The sequence below is a fragment of the Papio anubis genome, chromosome 1, assembly GCF_008728515.1.
Source record: "Papio anubis isolate 15944 chromosome 1, Panubis1.0, whole genome shotgun sequence".
In the NCBI taxonomy this organism is placed as follows: Eukaryota; Metazoa; Chordata; class Mammalia; order Primates; family Cercopithecidae; genus Papio; species Papio anubis.
The window spans coordinates 8,712,380-8,733,775 of NC_044976.1; the positions used below are offsets into that span (position 1 = coordinate 8,712,380).

Sequence of the window (21,396 nt, forward strand, 5' to 3'; positions counted from 1 at the left end):
TTGGTTGTGCCATTGTACTCATATTCTGTAAACTTCATAGCCTCTAGGACCCAGTGAAATTCTTTGAAAAGGAAATAGAAGCAGTGAGACCATGTAAAGAGGAAAAAAAAAAAAAAAGACCCAAAAATGAGTTTATGAAGGGTGGAAATGAAAATTTCTAGAAAATGCTTCCGAAGCAAAAATTCTTGAAGCAGAAATGATTTCAGCTTCCAAACTTGTACATCCAGCTGAAAACCAATACATCTTCCACTTCTGGGACGGTGGAAGGGACAGATACTCTGTCTGGGTGTCTGTAACAAGCATTCTAAGACCGGTGCCATCACATCAGGATGTTGCGGTGCCTAGGATGGTGGGATCCCCACACCCTGACGGAGTGCTTCGTGTCTTTTCACAGGTGTGGAAGGATGAGGCTGCCTCTGAAGTTTACTGGTCTCAGTTGAATCTGGAATGATGTTTAAAATCTCCAGGTCAAAAAGGAGGTTCAACCTTCCTAAGGACCCTCGAGCTGGGCTGGGTACATCTAGAAATTCTTCCAAACCCTGAGCTCAACTCAGGTCACAGACACTTCTCAAACTTGGTGTTGTCCTTCCTGGCTGTGCCTCCCTGGGAAGGAGGGGCCCCGCAGCAGCAGAGCCCACGTGATGTAGGGAAATCAGTCAGAGCGCCTGATTCCGAGGGAGAAACCAGCTCAGCTCACACACCAACCTATGAAAATTCTTTATTGTTAATTTCTTTCTCCAACAGATATATTTTTAGTTGAAATATGAAGCCACAGCAACACTTTGACTTTTCCTCTTCAGAAGATGAGACAGGCCGGGGTCGTCGTTGTTACAAAGGCAAGGCCTGTGATCGTGACAAGGACAGGCTGGGGCAGAGACCACACACTCAACCAGGTATCCACCAGGTGTGGGCCCTTTATAGGAGCTACAGGTACAAAAAGGGGGCAGCCAGCAGTGTGGCCTTGACACCTGACTCCAGGCACGACGACCTGGAGGAGGGAGATGAAAGAACTCACCTTTCCCCAGGGCCTCAGTCAGACCTCCAGGCCACTGAGCTGGGAGAGTGCGTGTGTGTGCACGTGTATATCTGAGTGAGAACACGGGTGTGCTCACTCACACAGCACATGCACACATGCGCTGCCCCTCCTGAGAAGATGCTCTCAGGTCCCTGCCAGGGTAGGGTTGTAGCTGTGTTCCCCACAGCTGACTGTCAGCTAGCCAGGGCTAGGGGTGAGTGCATGGTGGAGGACACAGGGTCTTAGCCTGAAGCTCGATCTGGGACAGGCTGATGGTGCCAGAGCACAGCGTGAACCACCCACTGACTATGGGGCTCTCCAGGGCTCAGTCATTTGGTTCCTGTGCACTTCATGACACTCAGGAGCCCCTATGGCCCGAGCCCCAAGCCCCAAGAAAGGGGAAAGATTTGGTTCTGAGACGGTGCCCCTGGCTCTGGGCACCTAGGGGCCTCAGCATCTACCAGCGTAGGGGAGGGTGGCGGCCCCCTTCCTGAGGACTGCATCTTTCTCCATCCCCTCTCCCCAGATCCCACACCTGCCAGTGATCCAGGGAGCTAGGAGGACCACCCCCCTCCCAGGGAAGGCGGTGGCAGGTGGGAGGACTTAGGGTTCCTGCAGGAACACTAGACCTGCCCCTCACCCCCCACCTCCAGGACTGCCATTCTGAACTGAGTTTGCCAATTCTGGGCCTGAGTTTGGCTTAAGGGTCGGTCGAAGGGACTTGCTTGGTGAAGGCCCAGCCAGATGTCCCAGTGGCACTTCATAAACAAATGACACTGTCCCTTCCAGGCTGACGTGGAGAGAGACCCTTCCAAAGGCAGTGGAGTGGAGGGCACGGGCCTCCAATGAGAGAACTCCAGTGCTGGCCAGGACGTATTGCGCTGGCAGCAGACAGGTGGGAGCCTGGCTGGGGTAGGTCAGGGGTTGGTGTTTAGAGCTGGAGATCTCCTGGGCCTTGTGAGCCAAGCTGGGGCTTTTACATGGGTTCTGGGCTCCCAAGCAGAGACCTCTGCTAGATGACCTCCAGAGCCTTTTGGGGTCTCACACTGGGAGAAGCTCCTCCCCTTTCCAACAGAACCCCCAGAATGAGGCCTCAGGAAGTGGTACACAGAGGGATGGCCAAGAGGGCAGAGCTGGGTAGTGCGCCTCTGCTGGGCCCAGACCGGCTGGCGGGGCCTGGACGGTGCTCGGCAATCCCTTTCTCACCAAGGGACGCTGGCTGGTTGCCAGCTCATGCAGGCAATGCACGTAAACCCCGACTAACGGTTACCTCTAGGCTCTGGGCTGTTGGGTTCAAGACGACACAAAGCTCCTCGGGGGCCCAACTTTCCAGCTGCTCAGGGTCCTTGGGATCACCTTGCTGGTGGAGGCAGGTGCACTCATTAAAGCAAATGTACTCTCCAGGTGGACCCTCAGGCCCAGAGCCGGCAGCAGAGGGGGGTGAATCCATGGCAACAGGAGTCACGGGTGAACCAATGGGAAACCAAACACACGCACCGAAAGCCAATCAAACACAAACCCCAAATGTGAAGGCAGCAGCAAGTTCTTTGTGTAATAAATATTGCAAAGCGCACTTGGTTTCTTTTCAAGTCAAATATAACGACTAATGTCCCAGACCCTGTTTTCTGCATTCAAAATAGGGAAGCCGTTGATATCAGCAGAACACCTGCAGCCAATCAAAGAAAAAACCGTTTCCCATTAACCAGCCAATCACAGTCCCTTTCCAGTTTAAGCAGCCAATCAGACCTCTTCACATTTCTAAAAAATAACCTAACTAAAGCACCAGAGCTCGGAGAGCTTCCAGGGAAGCCAGATACCGAGGCGCAAATTTTTTAAAAAATAAGAGTCAGAAATAAAAATAAAAGGTTTCTGTTGGTCAAGATTTAAAAAATAAAAAAGTTTCTTCCTGCAGCCAATCACAAGTCCATCCCTTTAAGCCAATCATAAACGCACCACTGGTGTCTCCCTTGATGCCAGCCCCACTGAGTAGCTGTGAGGTGGGATGGGGCAGGGCAGGGTTGGGTAGGGGAAGTGGGAGGTGGGGCAAGGGGGTCTGCTGCCACTCAGCCGGCCCAGGAGCCACACAGATCTCTTGGCCCTCAACAGCATCCAGGGTGTTCCAAGGGCTTTGCAGCTACTGCCTTCGGTCTTCTGTCTCCGACCTGGAAAACGCCATCACCACGTCCTCTGCACCTGCAGATAAGGGGACAAGGATCGCTGATGGGGCTTCCAGCATTGGCTTATGAGCAGGACAAGCAAGGAGGCTGTGGCCAAGCTGGAGCTCCCGTCCACCAGGATCGCGGCACTTTCCGAGGACAAAGTGCGTCCGAGGAAGTCTTCCTCCCCTCTGGGCTTCCCTGAAGCCTGGCTGGGGACAAGGCCTGCAACCCTGCTGTAGGGCTACAAGGCAGGGCTGCCAGGGTGAGACTCAGAGGCTTGCTCAAGGCTACACAGCTGACAGGTGAGCCATGATGAGGCCCCAGGTGACCTGGAGCAGGGCTCAGCTCTGCTCACAGCCCTTGCTCCTGAGTTACCAAAGCTGGAGGCGGGGTGGCCCCTGGGAACCTCCCTCTTTCTTCTCAAGACTCACGTCTTGATGCCTTCAGAGGGTCTGGCTCACTGTAGTTTTAAATAGCCATTCCTCTTTGCAGCAGCTTCGCCTTCACCCAAACCCAACACTTCTTCCAGGGAGCATGGTCGGGCCCATGTCCAGCCTCCTGTCCACCTGGCTCTGACTGAGACAGATATGCCCACAATCCTTCTTTTTCTTTTTTTTTTTTTTTGAAATGGAGTCTCGCTCTGTCGCCCAGGCTGGAGTACAGTGGCGTAATCTCGGCTCACTGCAACCTCTGCCTCCCGGGTTCAAGCGATTCTCCTGCCTCAGCCTCCTGAGCAGCTGGGATTACAGGCACGGGCCACCACACCTGGCTAATTTTTTTGTATTTTTAGTAGAGACAGGGTTTCACCATGTTGGTCAGGCTGTTCTCAAAACTCCTGACCTATGATCCACCCACCTCGGCCTCCCAAAGTGCAGGGATTACAGGCGTGAGCCACCACGCCCGGCCATCTTTCTTTTTCTTAATCCTGAATTTGAGATTCTGGCCCAGGCACTTGTAAAATCACTTCTTTTGTTTTGTTTTCCAGAGGACAGGTTCTGATGAGCGGCCAGAATAGGCAGTGGCAGGAGGGCAAAGCTCGAAATGCTGACCCGCTGCCGACACCCACAACTGCCTGGGGAGGAAGGGGCTGATATGGCTGGGGAGGGGCTGTGGGCCAGAAGGTGATCTGCAGGGTCCCACCCTGACTCCCTGATCTGGTCCTGCTACTCTCGCCCCCTTTGTAAAAGGGCAGATCTTCACTTTGCCCCAAAAAGTACCAGTCTGGCTGCCCGTTGTCTTTCTGACATCTTGTCTGTACTACTGCAGGCATTCTCGCTGGGAGGGGGTGGATCGGAACAGGAGAGACAGGAAAGGCCACCCGAGGGTGGGCCAGTGTGGGGGGTGTGAAGTGAGGCTCCTGGCGTGTGAAATGGAGTGGCAGAGTGAGCTGGCCCCCACTCAGTGAGCCAGGTCTCCCCCACAGCCAGCATGTGATGACCTCCTTCCAACTGCTCTACCAAGAGAGGGAGGACGCACCCAGTCATCGGGAGGCCAGAGACGGAGGGCCCAAATACAAAGATCAATGACAAGACACACCTTCTACCTGGCACTAGAGCACCAAGGTGCTGCTAAGGGAATAAGCCTTGTCACCTCCCACCGCCAGCCTGCCTTCATGGGGTTCTGGCTTTACCAGCACAACCTCCATTGCTCAGAAGGGAAATCAGCATCTAGAAGAGGGCACGAGTCGTCTGGCTTCCTGGGATGGGGCTCCCTCATTTGGGAAGCCCTGTGAATCCTTCCCCTGTCTTCTCGGGAACATTCTGTTTTCGCCTGAGCCCTAGGACCACGCAATATCACTGCAGGCAGAATTTTCCTAGCAACCACAGAATCCAAGATTACATCATCCCCTGCATGGCAGCTGAGTTGGTTACCTAACAGATGCCGACTTTTCCTGAGTGCTGCTTGCCCAGCTTGCTAATCAGAAGGGGGCTGGCAGAAGTCTGTGAAAGGGGAGTTGTCAGCAGAAGATGCCTTAGTGGCAGTGATGGTGGCAGCCCGCTCGCTCCTCTCCCTGCCTGCCTCGTGGGCTTTCGCTCAGGGACCTTGGGCCTCTTAGTGAGCTGCAGGTGCAAAAGTAGCACGGGATGCCCCAGGAGGGAATGGTGCGTCTATAGAGGGAATGGGCCATTAGCTCCTCGGAGGAGCCCAGACCTAGGGACCAGGACTCCTGACTCCACAGCCTTCCCAGTGTGTGTGCCTGTCCTGTGCTCTGAGGGTGCGAAGGAAGTAATCTTCTCCAGGTCACACAGGGACTCTGATGGCTATTTAACAAGACAATTGAAGTAAAGGATTTGCAAGAGTCCTACCCTTCCCACACTGCCAGCTGCCACCCTCTTCCCTGGCGGCATTTATAGAGCCTCCCACTGTGCTGCTGGAGCCCTGCAGAGAGGAAAAGGCCTGCAGAGCTGCGGCCTGTCTGTGCTCTCTTCTGTTCCTTAAGGATGTTTTCCAGGCTCTACCACAAGGATCTGCTTTCCTTTGGGACCAAAAAGAAGGCAGGCTCTCAGTTCTTCCAGAGCATTCTCTGACCTATCCTTGTCACTGGTCGGCCAGGTATTTGTCATTCAATAAGGTCTGGCCATGAACCTGACAGGCTTCTAGCTGAGGACACTGGTCCCCCTTTCCTCTTCTCTATGAAATTTGGGCCAGTAAGCGAATAGGGAGGGTGAGCTGTTACATTACGATCATGACTCCATCCCTCAGAGCTGGAGTTTTAGAGCCAGGAGGGACCTCAGAGGTCGAGTGCTACAGTCTTTCCTTTGAAGGCCAGCATATGGCAGCTCCCTCAGGTATTCTCACTGTCTAGATGTACTGCAAAGAAGGCAGCAGGCCAGCCCACTACCTCCAGGCTGCCAGCTGGGTTTCCTATCCTGTTTTACAGATGAAGCTCTGTCTTCCCTCTTGGTACCTCTGCTGACACTGTCTGAACTTGAGCTCAGAACTTCTATTTGTCCCTTCCCACTAGATGCAGGTGAGCGTAGGAGGGGAGAGGTTGATCTGTCTCTCCTGTTCCACACTCTAACACATTAAAAGATAAGGATAGCCAAAACCCGATGACAGTGTCAGAAGAAAAGAGAACTACAGATGAGTATCTCACATGAATATAGATGCAAACATGCCCAACAAAATGCTAGCAAACTGAATACAACAACATATAAAAAGGATTCTATACCCTGACCAGGTGAGATTTATCCCAGGAATGCAAGGTTGGTTTAACATCTGAAAATCAATGACTGTAAAACACTGTATCAATAGAATAAAGGACAAAAACCATACAGGAAAAGCAGCTGATGAAATCCAACATAATAAAACCACTCAAGGCTGGGTGTGGTGGCTCATGCCTGTAATCCCAGCACTTTGGGAGGCAGAGGTGGGTGGATCACCTGAGGTCAAGAGTTTGAGACCAGCCTGACCAACATGGTGAAACCCCATCTCTACTAAAAATACAAAATTAGCCAGGCATGGTGGCGCATGCCTATAATCCCAGCTACTCAGGAAGGCTGAGGCAGGAGAATTGCTTGAACCTGGGAGGTGGAGGTTGCAGTGAGAGGAGATCGCGCCATTGTACTCCAGTCTGGGCAACAAGAGCGAAACTCTGTATGAAAAAACAAAACAAAACAAAACAAAAAACCACTCAACAAACTAGAATAGAAGAGAATATCTTCAATCTGATAAAGGTCATCTATGAAAATCCCACAGCTCTTATCATATTTGTGGTGAAAGCTCTCCCCTACCAAGATTATGAACAAGAAAAGGATGTCCGCTTTCACTGTTCTTATTCAATATTGTCTTGAAGGTTCATTCCAGGTTAGGAAAGCTAAGAAAAAAAGATAAAAGCCATCCAGATTGGAAAGGAAAAAGTAAAACTATCTCTATTTGTAGATGACATGATCTTATATATAGAAAATCATAAGGAATCCACTAAAAAAAATTTTATTTTTTTTGAGACAGGGTCTCACTCTGTCACCCAGGCCAGAGTACAGTGGCATAATCTTGGCTCACTGCAATCTCCGCCTCCCAGGCTCAAGAAATCCTCCCACTTCAACCTCCTGAGTAGCTGGGACTATAAGCGCATGCCACCACATCTGGCTAATTTTTATATTTTTTGTAGAGATGGGGTTTTGCCATGTTGTCCAGGTTGGTCTCGAGCTCCTGAGCTCAAGTGATCCACCCACCTTGGCCTCCCAAAGTGCTGGGATTACAGGCTTGAGCCACTGCACCTGGCCCACTAAAAAACTATTAGAACTAATAAACAAGTTAAAGGTATAGGATACAAGGTCAATCTACAAAAATCAATTGTATTTTTATACACTAGCAATGAACAATCTGAAAGTAAAATTAAGAAAATGATTCCACTTATAATTGCATTAATAATAATAATTTAACAAAGTGCAAATTTTTGTGCTTTGAACAGTACATAACATTACTGAATAAAATTCAATACATGATCCCTATCAAAATCCCTTTCTTGGGGAGTTTTTAAAAACTGCCTTTTTTGTAGAAATTGACAAATTGATCCTAACATTCATATGGAAAGGCAAGGGACCCAGAATATCCAACACCACCTTGAAAAAGAAGAACAAGTTGACTCACACTTCCCGATTTCAAAACTTACTACAAAGGCAACGTCAATGAGACTGGGTGGTACTGGCATAAGGACAGACATAGATCAGTGGAACAAAAATGAGCGTTCAGAAATAAACCTTCCGACTATGGCCAGTTGATTTTTGACAAGGGTGCCAAGACAATTCAGTGGGGAAGAACTGAACTAATGGGTGCTGGGACAACTGGATATTCACATGCACAGGATGAAACTCGACCCTTACCTTGCAGCATCTACAAAAATTAACCTGAAATGGATAAATGACCTATATATAAGAGATAAAGTTAGAAAAATCTTGGAAGAAAATATAGAAACAAATTTTCACGACCTTGGGTTAGGAAATGCTTTTCTTTTTTGGACAGGGTCTTGGTCTGTCACCCAGGCTAGAGTGCAGTGGTACAATCAGCACTCACTGTGCAGCCTTGACCTTCTGGACCCAATCGATTCTCTCACCTCAGCCTCCTGAGTAGCTGGGACCACAAGCGCACACTGCTACACCCAGCTAATTAATTTTTTTTGGCCGAGGTGGGCAGATCACTTGAGGTCAGGAGTTTGAGACCAGCCTGGTCAACATGGTGAAACCCCATCTCTACTAAAAATACAAAAAAAATTAGCTGGGCGTGGTGGTGCATGCCTGTAGTCCCAGCTACTTGGGAAGCTGAGGCATGAGAATTGTTTGAACCCAGGAGCTGGAGGTTGCAGTGAGCTGAGATCACACCACTGCATTCTAGTCTGGGCGACAGAGTGAGACTCTGTCTCAAAAAAAAAAAAAAGAAAAAAGAAAAAATTGTTTTGACAAATGAGGTGTCTTCCTGTGTTGCCCAGGCTGGTCTTGAACTCCCGGGCTCAAGCCATCCTCTTGCCTCTGCCATGTAAAGTACTGGGATTACAAGCATGAGCCTCCACACCTGGCAGGAGATGGTTTCTTAGATATGATAGCTAAAGCACAAGCAACAGAAGAAAAAAATAAATCGAACTTTATCAAGATTAAAAACTTTTCTGTTTCAAAAGACATCATTGAGAAAGTGAAAAGACAACACACAGAATGAAAGAAAATATTGACAAATCACATATCTGGTAAGGGACTGTTACCCAAAATATATTAAAAAAACTCTTTTTTTTTTTTTTTTGAGACGGAGTCTTGCTCTGTGCCCCAGGCTGGAGTGCAGTGGCGCGATCTCGGCTCACTGCAAGCTCCGCCCCCCCGGGTTCACGCCATTCTCCTGCCTCAGCCTCCCAAGTAGCTGGGACTACAGGCGCCCACCACCTCGCCCGGCTAATTTTCTTGTATTTTTAGTAGAGACGGGGTTTCACCGTGTTAGCCAGGATGGTCTCGATCTCCTGACCTCGTGATCCGCCCGTCTCGGCCTCCCAAAGTGCTGGGATTACAGGCTTGAGCCACCGCGCCCGGCCTTTTTTTTTTTTTTTAGAGGGAGTCTTGTTCTGTTGCCCAGGCTGGAGGGCAGTGGCGCGATCTCAGCTCACCGCAACCTCTGCCTCCTGTGTTTAAGCAATTCTCCTGCCTCAGCCTCCAGAGTACCTGGGATTACAGGCGCCCACCACCATGCCTGGATAATTTTTTTATTTTTAGTAGAGATGCGGTTTCACCATGTTGGCCAGGCTGGTCTCGAACTCCTGACCTCAGGCAATCCACCCACCTTGGCCTCCCAATGTGTTGGGATTATAGGCGTGAGCCACCATGCCCAGTCCATAAAGAACTCTTAAAAACTCAATAACAGGCCGGGTTCGGTGGCTCACGACTGTAATTCCAGCACTTTGGGAGGCTGAGGTGGGTGGATCACCTGAGGTCAGGAGTTTGAGACCAGCCTGGCCAACATAGTGAAACCCTGTCTCTACTAAAAATAAAAAATTAGCAGGGTGTGGTGGCACAAACCTGTAGTGCCAGCTACTCAGGAGGCTGAGGCAGGAGAATCACTTGAACCTGGGAGGCAGAGGTTGCGGTGAGCCAAGATCACGCCGCTGCACTCCATCCTGGGCGACAGAGTGAGACGCCATCTCAAAAAACAAACAAACAAACAAACAAAACTCTCAAGAACCCCAATATTAAAAAATGGGTGGCCGGGCATGGTGGCTCACGCCCGTAATCCCAGCCCGAGATGGGCAGATCATGAGGTCAGGATATCGAGACCATCCTGGCTAACACGGTGAAACCCCATCTCTACTAAAAATACAAAAAATTAGCCAAGCGTGGTGGTGGGTGCCTGTAGTCCCAGCTACTCGCGAGGCTGAGGCAGGAGAATGGCGTGAACCTGGGAGGTACAGCTTGTAGTGAGCCGAGATTGCACCATTGCACTCCAGCCTGGGCGACGGAGTGAGACTCCGTCTCAAAAAAAAGAAAAAAAAAAAAAAAAAGGCAAAGACTTCAACAGACATTTCTCCAAAGAAGGTATATAAATGGCCAATAAATACATGAAAAGATGCTCAACATCATCTGTCATTACGGAAATGCAAAGCAAAACCACAACAAGGCCAGGCATGATGGCCCACACCTGTAATCCCAGCACTTTGGGAGGCTGAGATGGGCAGATCACCTGAGGACAGGAGTTTGAGGCCAGCTTGACCAACATGGCGAAACCCCATCTCTACCAAAAATACAAAAATTAGCTAGGCATGGTGGAGTGCTCCTGTAATCCCAGCTACTCGGGAGGCTGAGGCAGGAGAATTGCTTGAACCCAGAAGGTGAAGGTTGCAGTGAGCCAAGATTATATCACTGCACTCCAACCTGGGCAACAGAGTGAGTCTCCATCTCAAAACAAAAAACAAGGCCGGGCACAGTGGCTCACGCCTGTAATCCCAGCACTTTGGGAGGCCAAGGCGGTTGGATCACCTGAGGTCAGGAGTTTGAGACCAGCCTGGCCAACATCATGAAACCTCGTCTCTACTGAAAATACAAAAATTGGCCAGGCGTAGTGGCATGTGGCTGTAATTCCAGCTACTTGAGAGGCAGAGACAGAAGAATTGCTTGAACCCAAGAGGTGGAGGTTGCAGTGAGCCAAGATTACGCCACTGCACTCCAGCCTGGGTGACAGAGTGAGACTCTGTCTCAAAACAAAAAACAAAAAACAAAAAACAAAAAACAAAAAACAAAAAACAAAGCCAGGCACAGTGGTTCACGCCTGTAATCTCTGCACTTTGGGAGGCCAGGGCGGGTAGATCACCTGAGGTCAGGAGTTTGAGACCAGCCTATCCAACATGGTGAAACCCCGTCTCTACTAAAAATACAAAAATTAGCCAGATATGGTGGTGCGCTCCTGTAGTCCCTGCTACTCGGGAGATGAGGCAGGAGAATCTCTTGAACCCGGGAGGTGGAGGTCGCAGTGAGCTGAGAGCACGCCACTGCACTCTAGTCTGGGTGACAGACCAAGATTCCGTCTCAAAAACAACAACAACAGGCCGGGCGCGGTGGCTCAAGCCTGTAATCCCAGCACTTTGGGAGGCCGAGATGGGCGGATCACGAGGTCAGGAGATCGAGACCATCCTGGCTAACACGGTGAAACCCCGTCTCTACTAAGAAATACAAAAAATAGCCGGGCGAGGTGGCAGCGCCTGTAGTCCCAGCTACTCGGGAGGCTGAGGCAGGAGAATGGCGTGAACCCGGGAGGCGGAGCTTGCAGTGAGCTGAGATCCGGCCACTGCACTCCAGCCTGGGCGACAGAGCAAGACTCCGTCTCAAAAAAAAAAAAAAAAAAAAAACAACAACAACAACAACAACAACAACAAAAACCCAAAACCATAATGATAAACCATTTCACATCTACTAGAATCAAAAAGACAGCTGAGAACAAGTGTTGGCCAGGTTGTGGAGCAACTGGAACCCTCATCCATTGCTGGTGGGAGTGTCAGGTGGTGCAGCTGCCAAGCCTGCTCCACAGTCTCTCCCATCTCAGCTGACGGCACCTCCACCTTCCTGTTGCTCAGGTCAGAAGTCCTGGGGTCTTCCCAATTCTTCTGTCACATACACTCCACACACAATGCATCAGCAAATCCCATTGACTCCACTTCTCTACTTACAAGGTAGATGCTGAGTACATCATCACTTCTGCCACCACCCCCTGGTCCGGGGTGGGTGGACTCCTGAATCCCCGCTTGCCTTGACCTCCTCTCGCTGGTCCCTGATGGTCCAGTCTCCACATAACAGCCAGGAAGAAGTTGTTAGAAACCTAAGTCAGCTCCTACCATGCCTTTGCTCAAAACCCTCCAGAAGCTTCTACTGCAAGACTGCTCATCATACTCAAGGCCAATGCCCATCTCCTCACTGTGGCCCGCAGGACCCACACACACTGGTCTCTGATGGCCACTTCACCTCCTTTTACAACACACCTCTCACCACTCGCTGCGCCAGCTACATGGGCCCCTGGCTGTACTTCAAGCACAAGTCCTTGCACCCCAGGGCCTTTGCACCTGCCGCTTCGTTGCCTTGATGCTCTTCTCCAAGTTTATCTCATGGTTCTTGCACTTCATAGAGGCCCTCCCTGAACACAACTTCTAAAATGACCCTTGTGTCTCAATCCCTCAGGTGAATGAGGTCTTTGGCACCCTCAGTGCTATTCACAGAGCTCTATATTGAGCTGACCTTCCTTTCTCCACTGGCACGTACACCTCATGTGATCAGGGACTTGGTTTTGTTCACTGACATAGTTACAGTATCTGGGCAAGTACCTGGGACACAGGATAAATCTTTATAGATGAGGAACCTGAAACTCAGAGAGACAAAGCAACTCAGTGAATCAGAGGCAGAGAGAAGACCCAGATCCAGAATCCAAAGCCCATGACTTCACCCTAGAAGGAGAAAGGAAACCACGGACCTCTCCACTTACCCAGAGCACTAAGGCTCATCTGGCCTCCTAGCGTCTTAGTTCCATCAGAATGGAACTACGAACCAGGGCTTAAAAACACCACCAAAGCAGCCCAGGGACACCTTGGAGATAATTCAACATGGAACCCAGAGTGTCAACCTAAGAAGAGCCCTGGCCCTGGCCCCCTGCCCCTACCTGGTCCCCACTTCCTATCTTCCCGGAGCCCTGCTCCCTATCTCTGCCTACTGCCCTGCCAGACACCTCACTAGTCCCCTGGCTCACCTGCCCTGGAAACCAGGGCCAGGACACTGGGAAGGGCGTAGCTTTCCAAACCAGGGCAGGGCATCCAGCAGACCCTCCCATCCCATGCTCAATGCCAGCTTTGCCCCTTTAGTGGAGCCCAGTCAATTGACTGGGGAGAAAAAATGACAAATATGCAGGAGCTTAGAAAAGGGAAGCTGGCCCCTAACCAGGGGGCGGGAGAGAGACAATGGAAACTCAGGACGAACTCCCACCAGCATGCTGGAACCAGCTCTGCTCCCGCTAACACTCACCCTAGGCCTGGCCTGGCTCACTCAGGCTTTTGGAGAAAGCCTCCTGGGGGCCTCTGACAACTCCCAAAGTCTGCTGAGAATCACTCTTGCTATTTGAGACTCTTAAGCTGAAGTCCTTCAAAGGTCCTTTCCTGAATATACTGGGCAGCTCGATGCATTTCCTGAACTGCCAGGGCAGGCTCCTATTGGCCCTGCAGGATTATAGCTGGGTCAGCAATAGTGGATGAAAAAGAGGAACATGGAGATGCTAAAGCCCCAAGGCCAATCCACGGAGCAAGGGCATTTCACAGACCTGGTTGGGGAAATCTTGGCGGAGCCTAGTGCTGCACTAGCTCCTAATTTGCAAATTTGGAAACAAGCCATTCCCAGGCCACATGGGTGAAATGTAGTAGACAAAGGCCTGTGACCCTGATCTGTGGACCCTGTTTCCACCTTCACTGTGCCTCCCTGGACTATCCAACATGGTGGGGTCTGCTTTCACAGCCAAGAGGAGGGCTCGGTCCTGCCTTCATTTCACCAAAGCATCCAGGTGTGGGAGGGACAAGCTGACCTCCTACCCTGCAGAACTTCTCCAGATCCAGGATCCTGCAAAGTCCAACTCAGCACAGGTGCTCAGAGGTGGCCAAGGAGAAAGAAAACAGACCTGAGCACAAGTCCTTCCTCCAAAATTGAGGGCACAAAAAAGCCTGGCTAAATTCCCAAAGGCCGCAGGCCCTGCAGGCTCCACAGATCAGGCAGGGCACAGCCCTGTACAATGTCCCTGGAGAAAAAGGGGGACTTCAGTCACAGATGGACATTCCTGCATCACCCAACTGAGAACTAGGATTCTAGGCCGGGTGTGGTGGCTCATGCCTGTAATCCCAGCACTTTAAGAGGCCGAGGCAGGTGGATCACCTGAGGTCAGGAGTTCAAGACCAGCCTGGCCAACATGATGAAACCCCGTCTCCACTAAAAAAATAACAAAAGTTAGCTGGGCATGGTGGTATAAGCCTGTAGTACCAGCTACTTGGGAAGCTGAGGCAGGAGAGTCACTTGAACCTGGGAGGCGGAGGTTGCAGTGAGCCGAGATCGTGCCACTGCATTCTGCATTCTGGCATGAGCAACAGAGCAAGACTTCATCTCTCAAAAAAAAAAAAAAGAATCAGGATTCTCCCAGGCCCAGCTCCCCACAACCATGTGCCCTGGGGACAGGGAGCTTCTGCCACACCATCCTGCAAGACCACTACTGAAATCCTCACCACCCCCCTTCCTTGCTGTCCAGAACTTCCCCGGACAGTGTCAGACATTCTGGGGTCAGGTATTTGGAGGCCTCCTGAACTCCTCAGGAGCCTTACTCCTTCCTAAAGAGGGTAAAAATGTGGGCTGTGAAAACTCAGAAATGTAACCTGAAATCTTCAGGGTCTGCAAATTCTCAGGGCTGATACGGGGAGCTCCCTTTGTGAGTCACCATCAGCAGAGGGAGCTAACTTTGGCTAAGTGCTTCACAACTGTCCAGGGAATGCCACCTGGCAAGCCCAGGGCCCATCCTTGACACACATGGCAGACCAGGCTGAGAGGGAATGCGACCACATGCTCCCAAGTGTCCAGGACAACGCCCACTCTGTGTCTCATCCCCTTCTCTGACCATATGGTTTTTGGTTGTGGTACCTTTTCCTCCTCCCATGAGCTCATTAATCTTGCTATTAATACCAACTAGCATCTGCTACCTGGCTTTCCAAAACAGCAGTGGCTAAACCACCAGCTCTAGGGAAAAGCTACCTGGAAAAACAGGACCCAGACGCTCCTCCAAAGGGAAGCATTTCTGAAGGGGACACAACTTAGGTACCAACCTGGACTGGGCCTCCTCCCAGACAAACCAAGACCTGCTGGTGCCATGTGCTGTTTTCAGCAGCTTGGGGCTATGAGCTGGGTGTTCTATACATCTCAGCTCTGATGCCCCCAAGTCCCCAGGGGATGACTTTTACCCAGAGACAGCTTAACACTCGGGTTGCTATGGGGACGGTGGTCACTGATCCACCAGGGCCTTAGCAGCCAAAGCAGCACCAGGCTCAGGGGGGCCTCCTGGGCTCCAGGCTGACAACCATCACGGGCACAGGAGGCTGCTGGGCGGTGGCACTGCAGCAGCCAGTGCTGTGTGGATGTGCACTGAGTCGCTGAGCTGCTGAGCCAGCTCCCAGCAGAGACACCAGGCCTCGTGGAACAGCCAACAAGAGCTCAGGAGGCAGCTAAAGGCCCTCCCAGGCTTGGATCCCTTGTGGTACCCCAGTACCAAGACCCTGGAGCTGATACCCAGCCTGGGTCTGACTCTGACTAACTGTGTATCCCAGGGGGAAGTCCCTGCACATCTAGCCTCAGTTTACTCATCTGCAAAACGTGATCAATCTATCCGCAATCCAGCTAGCCACAGGATAACATCCACAGCATAAAGCATCATAAACGACATCCCGCAGGGTTGCTCTTGGGGCTCTATCCCTGCTCTGTTCCAATCCCAGACGTGCTCCCCAAAATCCATCTCACTGTGTTCCCACCCTCCCATCCCTGCTGAGCCTGACACACACATGACCTTTGTGATACGTCTTCCCAGGTAAGGTGGTCATTCCCTTTATTCGAATTCCTTGGTTCCCCAAAATATAAGCTCTCATAGACCAGGAAGCTTTGATTGCCAAGAAGGGACAGAGATGACCAGTTCTTCACCTAAAACCCTGACATATCCTCTCTCTCTTTTTTTCTTTTTCTTTTATATATACACCTTCAATACAGACAGGGTCTCACTATGTTGCCCAGGCTGGTCTCAAACTCCTGGACTCAAGTGATCTCCTACCTCAGCCTCCCAAAGTGTTGGGATTACAGGCATGTGCCACCGTGCCTGCCCCATCCTTGCATATTCTCAAATTTTAGTGGGCATCAGAATTGAATCACCTTGGGAGTTTGCATAAAATGCAGATTCCCAGGCTCATCTGGCAGGCATTCTGGGGCTATGGCAGGGCCCAGGAGTCTGCATTTTAACAAGCACCCTCAGTGATTGAGGTGTGCAAATGTGTAGACCATGCTCTGAGAACTCAGTGCTACAGACTGTCCCCTGACCTCCGCCCAACCCCAAGCTGTCATGCCTTCTTGCCCAGCATTCTAGAGGAGAATCCTGTAGCATCCTTCCCACCAGTGTCTCTACATGCACGTCCGCATGCATTCTCCAAGGCCCCATACAAACAGCACCTCTTCTCTATGGCTTCCTAGGTGGTCTCCCCTCCCTCAGCCCAAAGCCCTTTATGCATCAGTTCACACGCCCATCTGCTCTGCTGGTCCAGGAGGTCACAGAGAGTGCTGTGGGGTGGCACCGTGCCTAGCACACAGCAACTGTGGCCTGATGTGAGCGGAACTGTCCAGCCGTTGGATGGAGCAGCCCTCAATGCCCCTCTCTGACAGGGCCCGCCTCTTACTGAGGCTCGATGGGGGAAGTGTAGAGTCACACAAGGACTTCTCTGAGGCCATTCGGGCGTCTGTTTTCAGTTCTAAACAACAGAACCCATGACGCTGGGTGATGGGGTCAAAGCGACCCTCCCTGGAGCCGCAGCCAGGTGCTGAGTAAGCGGCTGGCCCTGCACTTCAGCACATTCCTCGCTTTTCTCGGGATTCTTTTTCCCCCTTTTTCAGTGACACAACTTATACACCAAATCCTCCTGGCTGATTTCTGTTCAATTCAATATATAGGTGATTTTGGGTTCAATTCTGTTATTAGGTTACAGGTAATTCTCATGTAAGTGTTGATTAAAGTTAAAAAAGATTAGCTTCCCATCCCATAGACTAGAATTCTCCCTGGGCCTGACTGTAATTTCGGTGCAGCATCTGTTACCGCCTGGAGCCCCTGGGAGAAGCCTCCAAGCCACACTCGGGGAGACAGGGGACCCAGAAAGCCCAGCAGATCACCCGCACAGCACCGGGCTGGTGCAAAGGAGGGGCCCAGCCGGCTGCCCCCAGGGAGGAGCTGCTCGAGCAGCCTGGCCCTGGAAGGCGCAGTCCAGGCATCCATCCAGCAGACACCTACACTGCACCAGAGGCGGGACGGGGGACTCGTGTGTGATGGTGAACACGGCCCAGACCCTGGCCCCAAGGGGCTCCCGACGTAAGTAAGACTGGCATGGAGCTCCAGGACACATACTGACTTGGAAGGGGTCAGAGAGGGCTTCTAGAAGGAAGTGAAAGAACAGAGGCTAGAAGGCTGTTGAGGGGGATTCCAGGAAGAACTTTCCACACTGAGCTGTAACATGGAGATCAGGCCATCACCCCTAAAACAGGGCAGGGCCGCTGAGGGGGTCAAGGGAGCAGAGAGCTGCCTCCCTCATGCCATTCTATGAAAGGAGAAGCTGTTTGCTCACAGCCTGGTTTCTGCTGATCTACCCGTGACCACAGATATTTTAACAAGGTTCCCAGTGTAACCCTCAAGCCAACTGACCTAGTTTAGGCTCTCTGGCAGCAGACCCTGAACCAGCAGCCTCAGCTTCCAAAGGTGAAAGCCTGGCTGGCTGCAGCTGGGGGAACCTTCCCTGGAAAGTCTCTTGGAGAAAGAGCGTGATCAGGTGGAGGCAGAACAAGCCTGGGAGCCCCCGTGCCAGCACACAGCTCCCAGAGACAACAAGGGCAGCAGCAGACCAGGGCATGGCCCCAAGAGGTCCCCAGGCAGAGAAACAACAAGGAGCTTCCTTGACAAAATGAGCCAAGTCTAGGCAGTGTCCCTCTCAGCAACACCTCAACCAGGGCCTATTCTTTTTTTTTTTTTTTCGAGACGGAGTCTCGCTCTGTCACCCAGGCTGGAGTGCAATGGCGCAATCTTGGCTCACTGCAATCCCCCGCCTCCCAGGTTCACACCATTCTCCTGCCTCAGTCTCCTGAGTAGCTGGGACTACAGGCGCCCACCACCTCGCCCAGCTAATTTTTTGTATTTTTAGTAGAGACGGAGTTTCACCATGTTAGCCATGTTAGCCAGGATGGTCTCAATCTCCTGACCTTGTGATCTGCCCGCCTCGGCCTCCCAAAGTGCTGAGATTACAGGCATGAGCCACCGTACCTGGCTGGACAAGGGCCTATTCTGAGGCACTGTAGGAGGATGACAGTTCTACAGGTGACTGGCCATGGGTGGCCTTTTCAAAGAGCCATCAGAGGCCTGGAACTGTACTTGCTGGGCACCACCCCAGTGCAGCACTGAGGCAAGAACAGACCCAGAGCTTTCAGGGAACCAGCATATCGGAAGGCACCCATAGGTGGAGGGCCCAGGGTAAAAATGCAGCAGAAGGTGTTCCCTGTTTGTTCTGCCCCTTTCTGAAATACCTAACCGCCCAAATCATACCTGTTCCTCAAGTAAACACCGTCCTGCTTAAAAAAGCATGTGACCGGGCTGGGTGCAGTATCTCATGCCTATAATCCCAGCACCTTGGGAGGCCAAGGCGGGCAGATCACGTGAGGTCAGGAGTTTGAAACCAGCCTGGCCAACATGGTGAAACCCCATCCCTACTAAATATACAAAAATTAGCTGGGCATGGTGGCATGCGCCTGTAATCCCAGTTACTTGGGAGGCTGAGGCAAGATAATTGCTTGAACCTGTGAGGCTGAGGTTGCAGTGAGCCAAGACAGCAACACTGCACTCCAGCCTGGCTGACAGAGTAAGACTCCGTCTCAAAAAAAAAAAAAAAAGTTTTCTTGGAAATTATTTAAGAGCACAGCAAAATATAGTAAAAAATGCATGTTAAAAATGGGTATTAAAGCTAGGTGCAGTGGCTCACGCCTATAATCCCAGCACTTTGGGAGGTCGAGGTGGGTGGATCATGAGGTCAGGAGATCGAGACCATCCTGGTTAACAAGGTGAAACCCCGTCTCTACTAAAAAAAAAACCAAAAATTAGCCAGGCATGATGGCGGGCACCTGTAGTCCCAGCTACTCGGGAGGCTGAGGCAGGAGAATGGTGTGAACTCGGGAGGTGGAGTTTGCAGTGAGCCAAGATTGCGCCACTGCACTCCAGCCTGGGCGACAGAGCAAGATTCTATCTCAAAAAAAAAAAAAAAGGGGGGGGGTATTAGGGTATTAAAATGTTTATGGTCCTGGCCTTGTGCTACCGATGTATGCATGTTTGTGAAAGGATGACAGGAAGCTTAACAAAGGGTAAGAGAGATTATGGCTATGTAGTAGGATTCAATGTTTCCAACTTTTCGGCTCTTTCTCTCATTCCCCAGTTTTTTACAATGACTATGCACAATTCTATAACTGGGAAAAAAGAATCATTAGCCGTTAGAGGGAGCCACACTGGCCATGAGAGAGGCCTGGACTCAGCACTCCACAGGGCCTGCTTCAGGAAGCTCTGGCCCTCCCCATTCCTGCAGCTGCCCCTTCCCAGCCGGGCAACCTTCCTGAGAAGTACTGACTTCTTCTGGTTCAAAGCCGAGTTCCCCTGGTTGCCAGGTCTGCTTAGACACCCTGGGGGACTAGAACCTAGTTCATTTATTTGTCCAAGCCTGACTAGGGGCTTAGTGGTCCCACCCCCACAAATAATAAGACAGAAGCCATAGTTTCAAGCTCAAGGAGCTCAGAGTCTGGTCAATAGATGGATTAGGAGACAGTGTGGGTGCAGCACAGCTGAGGTGCATGCACATGTGACAGGAGGGCCTGGCCCAGGCTACAGGGGGCAGGGGAGCAAGGTGGGGATGTAGGCTGGTTCCTGATGGCCAAGAGGCAAATGCAGTGGCAGAAAGGCATGAACACGGCCATTCACTACGGCCCTTTACAGTGTGAGGTCAGGTCTTGCTCGCCAAGCTAAAGGGGCTGGATTTTATCTTCAAGGCAGTGGGGAGCCACCGAATGATTTTAAATCGGGTGGAGGCCAGGCATGGTGGCTCCTGCCTATAATCCCAGCACTTTGGGAGGCCAAGGTGTGTGGATCATCGGGGGTCAGGAGTTTGAGACCAGCCCGGGCAACATGGTGAAACTCCATCTCTAATTCACTGAGTATGGTGGTGGGCGCCTGTAACCCCAGCTACTCGAGAGGCTGAGGCAGGAGAAACACTTGAACTGGGAAGGTGGGGGGTGCAGTGAGCTGAGATTCCGACACTGCACTCCAGCCTGGGCGACAGAGCAAAACGCCTTCTCAAAAAAAAAAAAAAAAAAAAGTTGAGTAGAGACCCACTAATGTCACTCTAAGCCTCCAAAAGTCTCTCCAGCTGTCTGGGGGTAGAGGGTAGACCTGAGGGGGCAAGATGACAAGTCGAGATGCCAGATAGGAGTGATCTGAAGCAGTGAGACAAGAGTGAATATGGGCTCAGTCCAAGAGGGGGCTCGAAAGGAGAGGGAGAGAATGAAGCAGGTCCAAGGAGCCTTATGATGGACCTCAGTAATCAATCAGGTTCCTGGGGAAGAGAGGAGTCCAGGCTGAGTCCTCAGGTGCTGCATACTTGCTGGGCATTGGTCAGGGCAGAGCACAGGTGGAAAATCCATGTTGGCTGGGCATGGGTGGTTGTGGTGATGCTGGCCAACAGTTAGCTGACCATGCTGTCGGTTGAGGTCACAGGAGTGTGTGTGGGACACGGAGAAGAGAAGAGGCAACCCTGGAGGATGCCAGTGTGACTGAGGGAAGGGAGTGGAAAACAGCTGGTGGGGGTGACGTGAAGGACAAGGGAGGGAAAGGAGGCTGTCATTGGTGGTCTCAGCCCAGCAGAGGCCAGGCAGGGTGGGAACTGGCGGGCCACTGGGGCCTCTGCTGGAACCACTGGTGAGGCCTTAAGGGTAGGCCCCCACCCCCAGGGTCTCCAGCACCTGCCTGGCTCCCCACAGATACTCAACAAATGTGACTGAGGAAAGAATCGAAGAGTGGGGGGTAAAGGGGTGCCTATGGCCCCCTCCCTGGGCCTGAAGGAAAAGAGCAGTGCCCTAAGTACCAGACCCCTCCAGCCCTGGAGGGGAAGCATGTGCAGGGCTAAAGGTGGCGGCCAGACCCTCAGGACCAATATCGGGTGCTGTCTGTTGGAGGGTCTGCCTCAGACCCCCTGCTAGGGGAGTCCCCGGGGACATGGAGTCTCCTCTGGCTCAGGGAACACTTAGAGCAGCCTGGAGCATTTGCTGAGAGACACCGCCACCTAGTGGGCAGGAGGTGCGCAGCAGGCCATTATCTGCAGGCTCCAGGCCTTTGGAGTCCATCATGGCAGTCCCTGCACCCTGCTCTGGCCCCTGCATCCTGCCCCAATCCCTGGAGACAACAATCCAGGGCTTC

At 51.7% G+C, this 21,396-nt stretch overlaps 1 protein-coding gene across 2 annotated transcripts in view; it reads right to left on the reverse strand.

The window, feature by feature from the left end:
• Positions 1-702: 702 nt before the first annotated feature.
• The window catches only part of CTNNBIP1 (catenin beta interacting protein 1), a 57,403-nt gene continuing 36,709 nt past the window's right edge, over positions 703-21,396 (reverse strand). Inside the window, exons 5-6 of one of the 2 annotated variants that reach the window (XM_021935805.2) lie at positions 11,810-11,923; positions 703-3,208 (exon numbers count right to left, since the gene is read on the reverse strand). In XM_021935805.2, coding sequence (XP_021791497.1) covers positions 11,832-11,923 — 92 coding nt within the window. In that variant the 3' untranslated portion in view covers positions 703-3,208; positions 11,810-11,831. The remainder of the gene's footprint in view (positions 3,209-11,809; positions 11,924-21,396) is intronic. The other variant, XM_017957032.2, reaches the window with a different exon arrangement.